This window comes from Chaetodon auriga, chromosome 15 (assembly GCF_051107435.1).
Source record: "Chaetodon auriga isolate fChaAug3 chromosome 15, fChaAug3.hap1, whole genome shotgun sequence".
NCBI classification, from domain to species: domain Eukaryota; kingdom Metazoa; phylum Chordata; class Actinopteri; order Chaetodontiformes; family Chaetodontidae; genus Chaetodon; species Chaetodon auriga.
Genome location: NC_135088.1, coordinates 22,051,399 through 22,066,378, shown reverse-complemented (window position 1 = coordinate 22,066,378; position 14,980 = coordinate 22,051,399). Strand labels below are relative to the sequence as shown.

The window sequence follows — 14,980 nt, the reverse complement described above, 5'->3', positions numbered from 1 at the left end:
CTTACGTCCCAAACAAACACGCAAGTATTGCAATTATTTTGGCATGGTTAGGCAATTTTATCTAAATATTTGGAAAATTTTGAGTGCTTTACATAAGAAATATAATGCATTAGATGCATAACACACACACAAAATAAAACTTAAGTAAATATAATCTTAAAGAGTATAATAACATGCAAAATAAAAATAAGGTAAATGGAGGATGAGAACATCAACGGAGCATATGCTACTATGGCTAAATAAATAAATACGGCATAAATATGATCGGATTACCCTTTGAGGGACGCTGGACAAGAAACTGCCATTGGCCCCTGATGGCCCTATTGCCTCCATGTTCAAACTACACATAGAACTAAACATGATCGCTTCATTACATTCCCAGAGATCAGTACTACCATGCTGGAAAACTACTACCTGGCTCGCCTAGGACTTATATTATTCTAGCACAATATCAACCGCTGTACTAAAATGTGCAACATTTGTAACAAATCTCTAAGTACCAAAAACAAACAAATGAGACCCTTGGGGTTTGGAGCCCTTTTTTTTCTTAATTCCAGCCACAGGTATTAATGTTGCACACACTATACGCTGTTAGTCTGTCCGTGAAAACGTATATTAAGATAATATGAAACACTGGAAATAACATATCTGCATGAAATATTACGTGCATCCAGCATGAATTCAAGACACTACCTTTATAGTCATCAAGTAAACCGGAAGTTACCTTTGTTATTCTGTCTAACGTGACAATGGTGTAGAAACGCAGCACTTCGCTAGATGATGAATGTTACTGTCGACGAAGGCGACACATTAAACGACCTCAACCCACAAAAATAACACCACAGTGCCTTGATTCCGGCAGAAATACAGACTTGTTCAGTCATATAATGTATTAAAAATCACTTTCGTTTTCCTCGAGGTGGGAGAAAATTCTCATCTCAGCTATATCCCTCCCCTCCCCCGGTTTGCAAAGTGTTCATTCCCAGAATGGCCTCGACTCGCCAACATCATCCCTGACTGAAGTTTATCTCTTTGCACTGTCCGATTACCAAAGCCGGCTGTCGAAAAGCTGTGGGCTGCATCAGAAAACCACTGTAACGACTCACTAAACGCCGCTTCCAATCTATCTCAGTTGAGTGACTACTTGTTAAAGCTTCCTGGGTGTCTGTGCGCGTGATAACTGATCAAAATGTTCCAGGAAAGTATGGCGGACGTTCAACAGCACGTACCTGAAGGTGCCAATCAAGGAAACCGGCAGCAAGTTCCTCGAATCTTCTTTAAAAGCTTTAGCCGTGAAATTATCAGTTTTGCAGTATACTGTACACATTGAAAATATCCACCCCGTCATGTAATGATGTACGCGAGTGGGTACTCCTTTTGATGGACAGCTGCATTTCACCAATGAGAAGCGACGTTATATTCTAGTGTGTTGAGATTAGTGGAACGTCCTCAAATTCAGTGTTCAGGGCACATGTGGGAAATTTAGGCCGAACCAATACAAAATAACGCTAATGAATTCAGTGTTTGCCTGTAATATTCAGCAGCAAAGCTCCATTGGCCTTGTGGTAATTCATGTTGTGTTTTTAATCTCCGTAAGAACGCTCACATACAGCTTGTCCGATCTTTAGAGCACTGGGGGTTTGTTTCAAACAGATAGCACTTTTAACTGTCCTTCCAAATTTGATAGACTTTGTCTCTGAGCGGCCTGTGGATTGATTGATTGTATCAGCTGATCAGCAAGAGGCATCAGCTGAATACATAAAACACTGATGAAATACACTGAATATTGACCTTCACAAAGGTGCTGAATTTCAAAAAAAAAAAAAAAAAAAAGACACGATTGTAAAGTATGCCAAATGATATGAATCTTAACAGCACTGAATATTATTACTACTACATATTATGTCCTTCTCAGTACACTGCTGTTGTTTTCAGCTCCATGCAAAAAGCTTGAACATCTGGATATCTTTGAGTTAATTGACCTCAGACTATCTTCTGTAGATTCTTATTGCACTCTGCCAGTTGTCTTGATTTGCTGTGAGGTCTGATGGGGTTCAAACACTTCAAATTAAGCAAACGGCACATTCTAAAGTGACTTTGTTGGACTCATTGGAATGGCAATATATCTTCTGTGCTACATCAAGAAATGTATTTTTTGTGTTCATGGGTAGTTATAAACCGTCTTATCAAATTTTATATTGAGGATGATGAATGTTGTGAATATGGCAGTTAATGCCAGCACAGTTTGCATGGTGGCACATAGGCCTAGATGTTCTGATATGTCCAGGTGAGAAAAGCACATGTGTACATAATAACCTTATGATGGCTGAATTCCATGTAGCTGCTTCAGTTTCAGGGCCCTGCTGTTGTCCATGCTGGCTCACCATCATGCTTTACTGCAACACTTGGATAGAATGGAGTCATTGTTAATGGCATCACTAACACCTGTGCTTTTACTATTACCAGAAGTCAGAATGTCTGCTGAGGGCCCAACAGCGCAGCCAGAGGACCTCACTGATAACGCTGCACAAACTCACCAGCAGATGGCAAACACTGATAGAAGATGCTGCAAAGATAAACATTTGACAGGAAGTCAGGAACTATCAGCGGTGAGCTGCCAGAGAAACATGAAGTTGCATTAACTGCTTTTGGAAAAGAGGAAATGGGGTTGGTGGAGTAGTGTAACAGCACATAATCCAGCTGGCAAGCTTTCTCACGAAGGACATAGCCATGGCCTCTGCAAGAGGCATAAAGACATCTCCCTCAAAAGAAATCCAACAGTGACAACTCAAATTAGATTTCAACAGTGAAGAAACAAACAATAACAAAGCATTGTGCAATAACAATGACACGAAGAGTCCACTGCCGTGCTGGCAGCTCTGTGAGGCTGCCGCTCTACATGCTGAATGCTAATGTCAGCATGCTAACATCTTCACAATAACAATGCAAACATCCATCTCAGTTTAGCCTGTTAGCATGCTAACACTTGGTATTTAGTACTATGCACATAGTACAGCTGAGGCAGATGGGGATGTCACTAGTTTTGCAGGTATTTAGAATAAAATCGGTTTTGGGGCAAACTAAAATTTTGACCTGACAATAGTGCTAGAGGAAACTAATTTAACTCGATGGTAAAAACATGGGATATGAGCTAAAAAATTCCATTCCAAATCCATTTCTGGAATTTCACAGTATCCCTCTCAGGAACTAGTTCATTCATCAGATATCATTTAATTCACTGCAATTATCTATGAATGTACATTTGGCACGAATAGAAAATGGATAATAAAATAATTCTACTTAAAGCAATATGGCTGAAAAATCTCGGTCAATAAACTTAAGGCCTTGCCAGTAACAGGTTGTCTTTGTTCAGTCCAGTACTTCTGAATTCTTTAGAAAGTGACTGAAATGAACAGGCGAAACATATGTATGTGCTCCATGTGGTCTGATAGAGTCACTCAGTGTTTTATGAGTGTGTCTGTCTGTAGGTGAGCATGAAATCCATCATTTGTTGTTGCTGAAGTTCTGGCTTAACTAACAAAGACGAAAAGGCCTCACCTCTTAAAACATCTCATGTTCAGTCTTTGCTGACCCTGAACCACAGAGGTTTTCACTGAACTCTTTGTCATTGCTGAGACTGTTGTAGTGTTGCGTTATATTATAAAGTGCACCTGTTACTACGTTACTATTATACTGTATATACAGTTTAGAACTATAGTCACATAGCTATAAAGATGCTTGCAGAAGCACGTTTCTGTTGCAAAACCTGCGAATAAATTCAGAATATTTCTGTATGATTCTGATAGTGTCAGTATTAATGTTGCGTATTGTCTTTTCCTGGTTGGCTGACCGGCTGCCTCCTGTGCTTGTGCTGCATGTGATGGGTTCACCACAATGTGCAACTCAAAAGGTCAATCAGGTTGAACTTTACAGGGGCACTGAACTGGATTCAGAGGACTCAGGGTTGAAGGGACATCAGTGTGAAAGACACATAATGTTGTGTACGTTTCAAACAAATCTTGCCTGATGCAGTTTTAATTGTCTTCTATCCATCTGCAGTAAATAGATGCTATTCAATGGTGCTATACCCTACAAGTAATCACTATCTTGGTGCTCTACCTAAATTACGAGCAACTTTGATTCAATACTGCAGAAGATCTGTTATTATTAGTTTCATAGGTCTGTTTTTCATATTGAGACAACCCACACTTTGACCATAAGAATGTTCTTAACTCAGTAGACAAGCAAATTTCATCTTTTCCCACCAGTATTCAAAGATAATATGTATTTCAGAAACCACAACAAGGTCTAATCAAAAGGATCATCTTTAAGTATTTAATGAAAGATATAGAATAGAGGATACAGTGAAACACATTAGCACTTCGTGCCCTGAAAGAATGAAGGAAACAAGCACTCTTCACCAGAGGTACAGATGCCCTCTGGTGGATTGGTGATGACACAGCATACAGAATCTGGTTATGAGTTTGTCTCACATACTCACAATTAAATAAATAAAGAAACATAAAAAACTCAAATTTATACATGTAGCTTACATCCAAGTTTAAATACTGTGTGTGTGTGTGTGTGTGTGTGTGTGTGTGTGTGTGTGTGTGTGTGTGTGTGTGTGAGAGTGTGAAAAATATGAATTCCGTCTTTGCACTGAATTTACACAGGATGAAACACCCACTTTATCGGGATGTGAAATTATTCATAATATTGTTAGTATTAAATTAGTGATTATTATAGGTATTGAAAGCACCTATTTAAAGGTTTAGAAGTAAAGAATAAATTGTATTTTTGTCATTGATTGTAAACATTTCTTGTGTGAATGTTTTCTGCAGATGATCAAAACAAGAGTTTATTTGTACAATTTCATGTCAGACCCAATGCACAAAATTCTGTAATGAATGTTCAGTTGGAAACTTGCAAATTTGAAATAATAAAAATAAAAAAACTGTCATTAACACATGGTTCAAGCAGGTACACCAGCAGGGTTTACAGTATGTACAGTACCAGCGGTGGGAGCAGTGGTAGCACCTGTATCATGAGCCCTCAGGAGGATGCACACATCCACCTGGATGGAAGATGAAATCTGGTACGTCAGCACCAAAAATCTGTGTATACAGCAGTGTGAAGGTAAGAACTGGTTAGATTCACTTGGTGTGATCTCAAATAGAAACAAAAGGTCAATATTCTGAAGACAAAACTGAATTTTAGTCAGAAATCCTTTTGCACTTGGACACAATACAAATGATTATGAACCATTTTTCTTTTGTCTAGTAGTTCATTCATCCCTTTCATTGTTTGCTTACACAAAGGTGTGTTCAGCTTATGAAAACAGATATTTCAATCACTGCCTGGTACAGATTCTTGAATGCAAACCCCATTATCATCAACACCATAAGCAGTGGCATGACTTTATGACAGAGTGCCATAGTTCCTAACCAATAAAGGGACATTATGTCAAACAAATTGCTGGGAAAATGGCTCCTATAGAAACATAGTATTAAAAACAGAATGTAGCAAGTTAGCTGTGTCCCAATCGAGGTGTTCCTTTTCAAAGTCTGCATTTCTAAAACAGCCTGACCCATTCCTCCAAACGTGGTAAGGAAATGCAGATTTAATATCCATAAATATTTGAAGGGCACTATCATTTTATCCTTTAAAATCCCAGCATAATTGAATCGCTCCATGCAGGTCAGTTGTTTTCTGAATGTTCAGACGAACTTCAGCGACTCATGAAGTGGGAACATACATCTTTGAGCTGGACCAGTGGAAAAGCCAGCGTAGGGTGCAAATGATGCATCAGCTGCACATCAACGTCATGGCTCACACTGAAAACGTGGAATTTGTTCCAGCTCACCACTGAGATTTCCACTGTGTTGTTCTCTGCCGTGTCCCTCTTAAGACGCAGCCCGTGAATGCTGCTAACTTGGGTAGAAACACTGACATACTGAAAATGTGGTTGAAATACTTACTTTTGGTCAAATATATATTTTATGGGGTCGGTAACGTTAACAACAGGAATATCCAAAGTGTGAATCATAAATTGTGAGTTCACTGCTGAAGGGGAATATAAGTGTGTTAACCAAAACATAGTGCTTGGACAAAACCTCTTACAACAGTGTTTTTATTTAAGTTTAAAATAGACACAAGTCTGATTGAATGATTCCAATCTGGAGTTTGACCATATCTTAAAACACAGCAAGTACCCCAATGCCTCAGTTGTGTTGAATATTGCACATCCACAGGAAACAGAAGACTGTTGCAACATGCATAGGTCAAACATCCTTTACATTTCCACACAAAGAACCCCTCTGGCCTGCATCATGTAATATCATGTGTTAAAATGTTCACAATGATTTTGGAAGTACTGTATTAGGTTTAGCATTAGTATCAAGCCAGTATGAAGATATCTTTTCTTTTACATCTCATCATATTGCTGGCCAGTAACACTTCTGAAATTCAAGGGTCCAAACCTCGAGTTGTCTCATCATAAAATGTTTTTCTTGTTGCCAAAGAAATGTTCATTTTTAAGATAAAAGTACATAATATCAAAGTTCTCTTCAGTGTTGAACTTTCGCAGTACAAGGTATGAACACCCTCAGAATGACATTTACCTTAGATCTGAATCAGTCTTCTTTCACTGAAGTTTGGACGTGAGGGAGGATCAAATAAAATGTTCCGTTCTCAAAGAAAAAGTACATTTATGAGCTTCAATTTCTGATATACAGTAAACCTTCTCTGTTAAGGCAAGTGGTGACCAATACGTTATGGAAAATCTGCAAATGCATGATGAAACATATTGCAAAAATAAAAGGAGACACAAGTGTTGAATCACACCTATCAGTGCTGAAAATATTTGTTTTTCCATCAGCCACAAATCTCAACTAATTTATGACAAGGGACAAGAAAAACACGGTCCTATCTGTACATAAAAACATCATTTTCATCTTCAAAGTACACACTTCTTTCAGAAACGGTGTGTGTTTTCAGTGCTTATCAGCTACTACAGGTACAGTATGTGGTCCATACACACAGGTCAGGATTCAGTCTTCTCAGGTTTCACTGTGCCACCTTACACAATAATCAGTGGATCTGATTTAGATTTGCTTTAAAAATTGTATTTATTACTGTTATCATACAGTGCCTATTTCCTTACCAAAAACAATGAATAAGTGCACTTTTGAAAAGTCCCATTGATTAGAAACATACCTGCAGTTAATGTAACTACTATATTAACTTTCTAACAGGTTGGGTGAAACATGCTGTCTAAATCAAATAGCAGGAATCCTAGAATATATATTACACTCACAAATCCAGCGACCAATGGCATCGCAGCTAAACAGAATAGGAAGGGTATCACACTGGTAGATGCATTAGTCATTCCAAGTGCTTTAAGTAGTTAATGGATTTGTATTATTTTTAACAAAGCGAGGTACTATATTGTATGCCCTTTCAAACAAGGCAAGCCACTGGTGAGTAAACTAGAAACAGTGGATATATTGTATCGTGCTGGATCAGTTAAGCGTCTGCTCAGGACATCAGTGCTCATCCACTTCTAAAACAAATAGTAATAAGTCTGACAGCTTTATTCAGGCCTGCTGGCTCTCTCAGGGTAGCTGCTGTCCTGCCAGGTATTCTGCTAAACATTAAAAAGGGTTTTGAAAGGTTTTTAAACCAGGCCTGGCTTGCTAATCAGTCTGACTGTTCAGTCTGATTTCTCCATCCCAGAAACATCTCATATGTTAGACTGTAATTGTCTCATTGGCAACTTAGAGAAGGTCAGCCATGACTGTAGCTATTAAAACAGCTTTCTGTTTGAACCAGAGGCTGGAAATGTAGTCACTAAGGTTCAGTGAGAGGTCACCTGAGGGTCAATATTAGTGTTCTAGGCTGAGGTCACCGGTGACTAATACTGCACATTGTTTTCAGAATCAGGATGTTTAAATGTTTACATTTTCATATCTAACAATTAAAGGATAGACGGATACTTTTTCTCTAGTCAGGTGCTTGTATGTACAATGAAACAGGGTTTTCTTGCTGGAATCCTTCCTCCCGTTCATACTGGACATTAAGAGCTCTCTTCAACATGAGCTTCCAATATAAGTGATGGGGACAAAAATTAGACAAATCAGTTGAGTGAATCTTTTTGGTTTAACATTCTCACTTTGTGTTTCCATCCCTCCACTGCAGCTCATCAGGGAAACACTGTCTGGAGAAACACCCTGATATTTTGTATAGAGACTACAGACTGTATGAAGCAGAGAGCAGCCTCAGGTCACTGGGTTGGACAGATACAAGTCCAATCATCATCAAACCTTTGTCATCAACACTTTGGAACAGCTTGCCTGAGGAGAACAAGCCATCTGAGTCAGTATTGTCTTGTCTTTTAAACCCTTAACATCTCTGTGTTGCTGCAGAATATTAATATCTGATACTTAACTGCAGTTTGTGAAAATTTTGCGCTCACTTTACTTTTATGTTCTGCCTTCTCTGGTTTTGCACTTTCTACCAGACATTTTGATACTTGTCATTCCTGTTCTTCACTGTCCTGCTATTAGTTTCAAAAAAATGTGTTTCACTGTTAAATTTAATCACCACTTTGAGCCCTCTCCACTGCAAGTCTACAAAATACTGTGAACATCAAATGTCTCTTTGAGCAAAACATTTCCATCCATCCTAACACAGTCACAACATACTCCATCACTCAAATAAAATATGCTCTGGAAATGACCTTTTAATCAAAGTTATATTTTCAATAAATACTTCTGTGCTTTGTGCCCTCTAGCAATTTAAGTAGCAAAATATAGTGTTACTCTCTGTCACCGGTAGCAGCTTTCTCCCTTTACTTATAATTGTCAATGCAACAGCTGGATGAGAAATGTCTGCTTTTAATTAAAAAAAAAATCAAACAAACAAAAAAACATGAAAATCTTACAGTGAATAATTCATATTCCTCACACATCCTCAATGTCACGTCAGAGAAATAAATACAGTAATTCAAGGATGTAAACAAACACAAAGCAAAGCTGTGTTCAGGGGATGCACAGATGCAAAATCAGACAAAACAGTAACTTCATATCATTATTGGCTAGCTGTTGTAGTGTGAGGGGAGGGGGGGGTGTCACCGCTGGAATACCTACTTTCCTTCCTACGTTAGCAAAGCAAAGAAATGTGCGCTGTGCCTTCCACCTCCAGTTTACCGACGTGGACACGTACTCCATGTTCATTTACTCTTCATCGCATTTCGTTTCCTTTTCTTCAAATGAAAATCAACAAATATACAAATGGTTCATGTTTCAAGACCTAAATTTCCTAACACTTTGTGGTATACATTCAGGAACATTCATGTTGAGTGAAAAATGAAGCAATAACCAAACAAAGAGAAAAGAAAATAAAAAAACAAAAACATATTCACAATAATTATTTATGAAGACTATTCATCGCCATACAGTTATCATATGTTACAACTTATTACTAGTTTCTAGCAGTCCAGACTCCCTTCCAGGGTGATGAGTTATTATAGTTTCTCCTTTGAGGGGATCCAGATATAGGGTCCTGAATGTTCCTCTATCACCTGCTTGCAGTGGTTATAAATGTCCTCTAAGGTGTCTCCTTGAACCAGGGCTGCAAAGCAAAAGCAACTCTTTATGTACTGTGGAACTCTGTATGGAGCAGGTACATCAAATTGAAATCATCACAGCCACATGTGCATCTTTTCACCCTCTTTTCACTATTTAAAGGATTTTAAGGTCTCTGACCTTTAACTGTTGGGTAGAAAAGACCCTGTGGACCCCAACGTGCGACACTAACTATCACTACAACAAAAACTTTTGCCATCAGAAAACATTTAAATTTGCTAATATCACATAAAAAATGTATATAGGGACTTAAACACGAGTTTATCTTCCTACGTAAAATGATTCCATATTTCAATCTGACTTGAATAAATGTCAATGAAAGAATCAGTTGGATTTAAGATTCCAAAAGGGAATATTAAGTATCTTTAAACTGGACCATTCAAGTCAGGAGTATCAGTTAAAACCCTCCTATTGATTATATTACAAAACTGATATGTCACCACCATTGTTCCTTTTACACTTGCAGAAGGTAGCTTCAATATTAACTGACATGTCCAGGATGTCTACAGAAAATCTCTCTATAATAATCCTGATAATTTTGGCAGCTGCATGTGGCCTGTGAGCACAGCTGTCTTATTCCTTCTGCTCTTTGGTAAGTTGGAAATGCCTTTAAATCTGCAGTTGTGTTAAATCAGGGACCCAGCGTGCCGTGTGTGCTCGCACACTGTGTTTGAGCAGTGAGAGACAAGCTGAGCAGAGAAGGATTCTTTTGTATTTGTGCTTTTATTAATAACATACCTGTGAAGAATTCACCGAACTCCTGCTCCAGCTTCATCGCCCTGTCAAACGTCTTCCTGGCTTGTTCCTCTGTCAGTCTCTTATTCATGTCCCTGCACAGGGGCAAAGGACACAAAACAGCACACACACATGATTCTGTCTGATTCTTATTTCAGATTCAATGTGAACAAAACACTTTATGCTACGTCCCCCTAGCTAGCATTTATAAGCAGCACACAAACACTTAATAAACAGTTTATAACATGCTATAATGTAGTTTTTATACAGATATAGGCACATTTATTGATCTACAAGATTTGTCAAGCTATTGTGACTTCTGCTTATAGCTGCATTATAGTGTGTTATAAACCTTTTATGTCATGTTTGTAATATAGCAAACAGAAGAGTGTACTCAGGAGTGGTTTGTAAGAAAAGACAAAAATGAATACTCACATTAATGAATCAATAGATTTAGGTTTTATGAAGATGGCGATGGGATAGAGTTGTGCTACTTGTAGTCGTTTGATGGCATTTCCAGACACATCCAGAATGCAGTGCTTACCCTGAGACAGGCATGAATTTACAAGAGATGTCCCACTTAAAACCACACAAGGTCTAATATCTCAGGTTATAACATCAAAGCTGCACCATGCAAGACTTTAAAAAAAAATCTTAAAATAAATCTCATGTGATGTAAAGCTAAACAGCATCAAGTAAAAGAGAAAGACGTTGGCTCTTTTCTTCCTTTGGCGTAGAAATCATACACCATGGGCCCTTTGAGAAACATGTATGTGTACAGGCTTTACAGCTACAAGACCTCAGCGTCACTGTTATACATGTCTGCTTGTATGTGGTGCAGCTAACATGCAGCTTTCAGAAACAAGTAAAGAGTCTCACCCGTTCAGCCACATATTTTACAGACTGGACACTTGTTCCATAAAGGTTATCATTATACTGTCCCGCCTCAATGAACTTGTGCTCTTGGATGTCCTTCTCCATCTGCTCTCTGGACATCACAAAGTGGTAGTCTCGCCCGTCCACCTCGTAGTCCCTCTTTGGCCGAGTGGTATCTTTAGTGCAAGCAGAACAATAAGGTCTTTACAACATAGTAATTTGCATGCAATCCAACACCAGTACACATGCTACATTTCCTTTTTGGTTCTCCCTGAAGGTCTTACTCAAGTCTATAAAGCACAGAGCAAAGCTCATAAAGGTGCTCTATGCAAACACTAACACTGTACATCATTAACAGATTAGTTGGGTACCTTGTTAGAATCACCACAAAGCCTGGTGGAGATGATTCTCTCACCACTGATATTGTCAGTGCCAATGCTTCTTCCATCACAAATAGAACAGGGTTACTGTTACATTTGTTTATTTAGGACAGCGCCCTGCTGCTCTGTGCGGTAAAAATCCTACCAATCGGGATCTGGTGGGAACCAGAGTTTGGTCAGTTATTTATGGCAAACAGACTATATCTGAATCTGAATGTGGTGCATGGTTACCTTTAAAGATACCCACTACAAGTGCTGGACATGAAATTTGCACAAAAGAGCAAATAGGGAAACAGGACATTAAATGTTGTCACAATGTTTTTCCCCATTATTGAAAAAGCACCTTTGCTGACCTTTGTTATTTAATTAATTAGATAATACACGGTGGGTAAGAAGGATGGATTCTCCACTTATGTGCTAGAAACATGGAAATGTTCTTAGAGCTCCCTAATTGCAATGTGCTGGAAAGTTTTTGAGCAAATTTCACTGGATATCTTTAAAGAGAGGATGATGTCTAATACTTCTACAAAGGTAGGAAGTGGACTATTATCTGAACACTAGTGTCCCAAAGACTAGCATTTCAAACTGATTCTACACAAACAGTAATTCCAAAAGGATCAAAGGAGTAAAAGTATTTCTGGGGACAAATTACTTCAAGACTCACTGTGGAAATAAAGGGATGAAAGAATCAGCTCAGCTTATCTGCTCACTTACCTTGATGCCCTGAACTGCTGGCAGCTTTATATGGTTTAAAAGGTATATTGAAATAAAAGAGATGGGTAAATCAAAACATGCAAAATAAAACCGTCTTTGGCTGAGGAGGAACACATTACACGATGCACAGGGGAGTGATCCTGCTAGGATGGGTCACAATGTCAGGAGAAGGGTTTTTAGCCATAAATAAGCAGCACTCAACACTGTCTTCTTCCTCTGAGCACTGAGTGTAAGGGATGATCTTTTTTGACTAGTATGGAAAGTTCATGTCATAATGAAATTCAATTCATTCAGTTATCAGTCATGCTTAAAAAGTAAATACATCTGACAATGTGTAATGCATTTTACTACTTTGAACTTGTTTTACTAAGGTATTTTAAATCTTCCACAGATCCAACAGCCATCAGTGATTTAAAGTGAAAGAGGCAGAACGTTAGAGAACACAGGCGGGATGAGTGGGTGACGCTGGTGTGCAATGAAAGTGAAACCATCACACTGACTCCACAGCGGATATGATCATGGTCATGACTGATTCAGTAGCAGGTAGACACATCAATGAACACAGACAAACACTTCATCATTTCTACTCATTGTCAGCACCATCATGTCATGATACAACTATGACCCTGATTCAAGATTCAAGTCGGGACGCTGTGTGAAACTTAAATAACAACAGAATGCACTCAGAGTGTTCCTGAGTCCATGTAGTAATATTCTTATACAATCACGTGTTCACAAAGTGGTGAACCTCGCTCACCTCGCCTTTCCTGGATGCCCCTTTCATACTCAATCATGATACTATCACCTGTTACCAATGAACGTGTTTACAATTATTACTGTAGCACATAAATAATGTGCTACAGTAATCGAGTCGGCTTGAAATAAATGCATAAATCAGCTTCTTTTTGTTTCATAAACGGCCGTACTTTAGTTTTGTTTCTTTGATGGAAACATTAAGTTTATGTCACCTTGTTGATGTGGGACTTGGAGCTCTGATCTGAGCCTAGGATAACACCAAGTTAATTTCCCCAGATTACTAAACAGCATTTCTCTTCTTGTTTTATGGCCTACTCCTCATTTCAGTGGAAGAAATTATTGCTCACCCATGCATTTACTGGCACAAGACAGTTAGTCTATAGCTGCAGCATCATTTGGTTCAGTGCAGATGTACAGCTGTGTGTCACCAAGTGGCAGCATGTATAATGAGAATGGACCACACTCCAAAACACGTCATGTTTGTCAGATACATGATCTCCAAAACTGATGGAAAACTTTCTTTTATTGTTTCATTGTGTTTATATTTCTTGTGTGAGAAGCAAATTGAGCCTCCATTACATGAAATGTGCTGTATAAATATATTTGACTTCACTTGTTTGAAACATGTTTCTGCCTCAGGTTCAGAGTAAGCACATATTTACAAAAATCAGTCACGTTGAAGAGGTCAAACATGACATATTGTCATTGTCTTTGTACTGCTTTCAATTGATATTTCATATATTTCATATTGTATATGTCAAAAAGAATTTGCAAATGATCACATTGTGTTTTATTTAGGTTTTGCAGAACGTCCCTGTTTTTTTGGGAATCAGGGCTGTATTATGTAATAACATGAATACAACACACAATTTCACTCATCTTGTGTTTCACTGCCGTCCATGAACAATTCCAAATAAACTCCTGCTTTGCTTCCATTAACTACTTACGTGGCACACAAGACCCAAACTTGTCTGGGAACTCTGATATCAGATCATCGTTGATTCTGTCCTTCATTGGTCCGAGGATGATGACAGGTCTGGCATAATTAACTGGAAGGAAAAACAAAGGCTGACTGTACTTCTTAAAAATGTCTTAGGAAGGTTATTTTCCATGTGTTGTGTGTGCATGGGAGCTTGTTTGTGTGCAAATGTCTATTCAAAGTTATGCATACAATATATTTATAGAACAGAAATCTGAACAAGAAGTATGAATAACAAGATGTGTACAACAGTGGACTGAAGTCAAGCTGCTGAGCGCTGCTTCTCTCCTGTCTGTTGCAGCACACAGCAGCACATGTAACAGAAGCAAACCACAAACTGTGCAGTTCTCATTTCTTTGGAACGATCCAATGGGTCCAGACATGTTAACAATACATGAATACACTGCGATTGACATGTTGAGGGCTGGCTTTGATGACACACTTACTGGGAAGTGACCACTTACTTTCTTGCCGCAACACAGGTTCATACGAGAGGATCACGTCCTCTTGACTCCCTGGTGAGGGACACGGTGAAAAATATTACTGTGTTGTTTGGACGAATTCTCATTACTGACATAAACAACATGTCATGTTTGATCAAAAGCCACATGCAGGGAGGCACATACAGTGTCACAGAACATGTCTGTTATTTTTGGTCCATCTTGCTGATGCTCAGCAAGCTGACATGTTAAATAATGTTTAATAAACTAACCACAGGCAAAAATCACATTTCAAATTGAAACAAATAATTTCATTCACTTTTACACCTTTACTGATATTTTGAGCTGGAGTTTAGTTCAGTATCAGTATCTCTGTAACTTCACCGTACATATATTTAGCAAATCATTTGAGTTTTTGTTGGAAAAGAGTGATGCTCTATCTTAGCTCATGATGTT

At 38.4% G+C, this 14,980-nt stretch overlaps 1 protein-coding gene across 34 annotated transcripts in view; it reads right to left on the bottom strand.

Moving 5' to 3' along the window:
• Positions 1–4,326: 4,326 nt before the first annotated feature.
• Positions 4,327–14,980, bottom strand: part of dlg2 (discs, large homolog 2 (Drosophila)) — a 193,289-nt gene continuing 182,635 nt past the window's right edge. For 21 of the 34 annotated variants that reach the window (XM_076750278.1, XM_076750284.1, XM_076750288.1 and 18 more), the window contains 7 exons: positions 14,549–14,599; positions 14,053–14,154; positions 12,350–12,373; positions 11,259–11,431; positions 10,815–10,924; positions 10,383–10,474; positions 4,327–9,630 (listed from right to left, as the gene is read on the bottom strand). In XM_076750278.1, coding sequence (XP_076606393.1) covers positions 9,524–9,630; positions 10,383–10,474; positions 10,815–10,924; positions 11,259–11,431; positions 12,350–12,373; positions 14,053–14,154; positions 14,549–14,599 — 659 coding nt within the window. In that variant the 3' untranslated portion in view covers positions 4,327–9,523. The remainder of the gene's footprint in view (positions 9,631–10,382; positions 10,475–10,814; positions 10,925–11,258; positions 11,432–12,349; positions 12,374–14,052; positions 14,155–14,548; positions 14,600–14,980) is intronic. The other 13 variants (XM_076750281.1, XM_076750287.1, XM_076750291.1 and 10 more) reach the window with 1 other exon arrangement.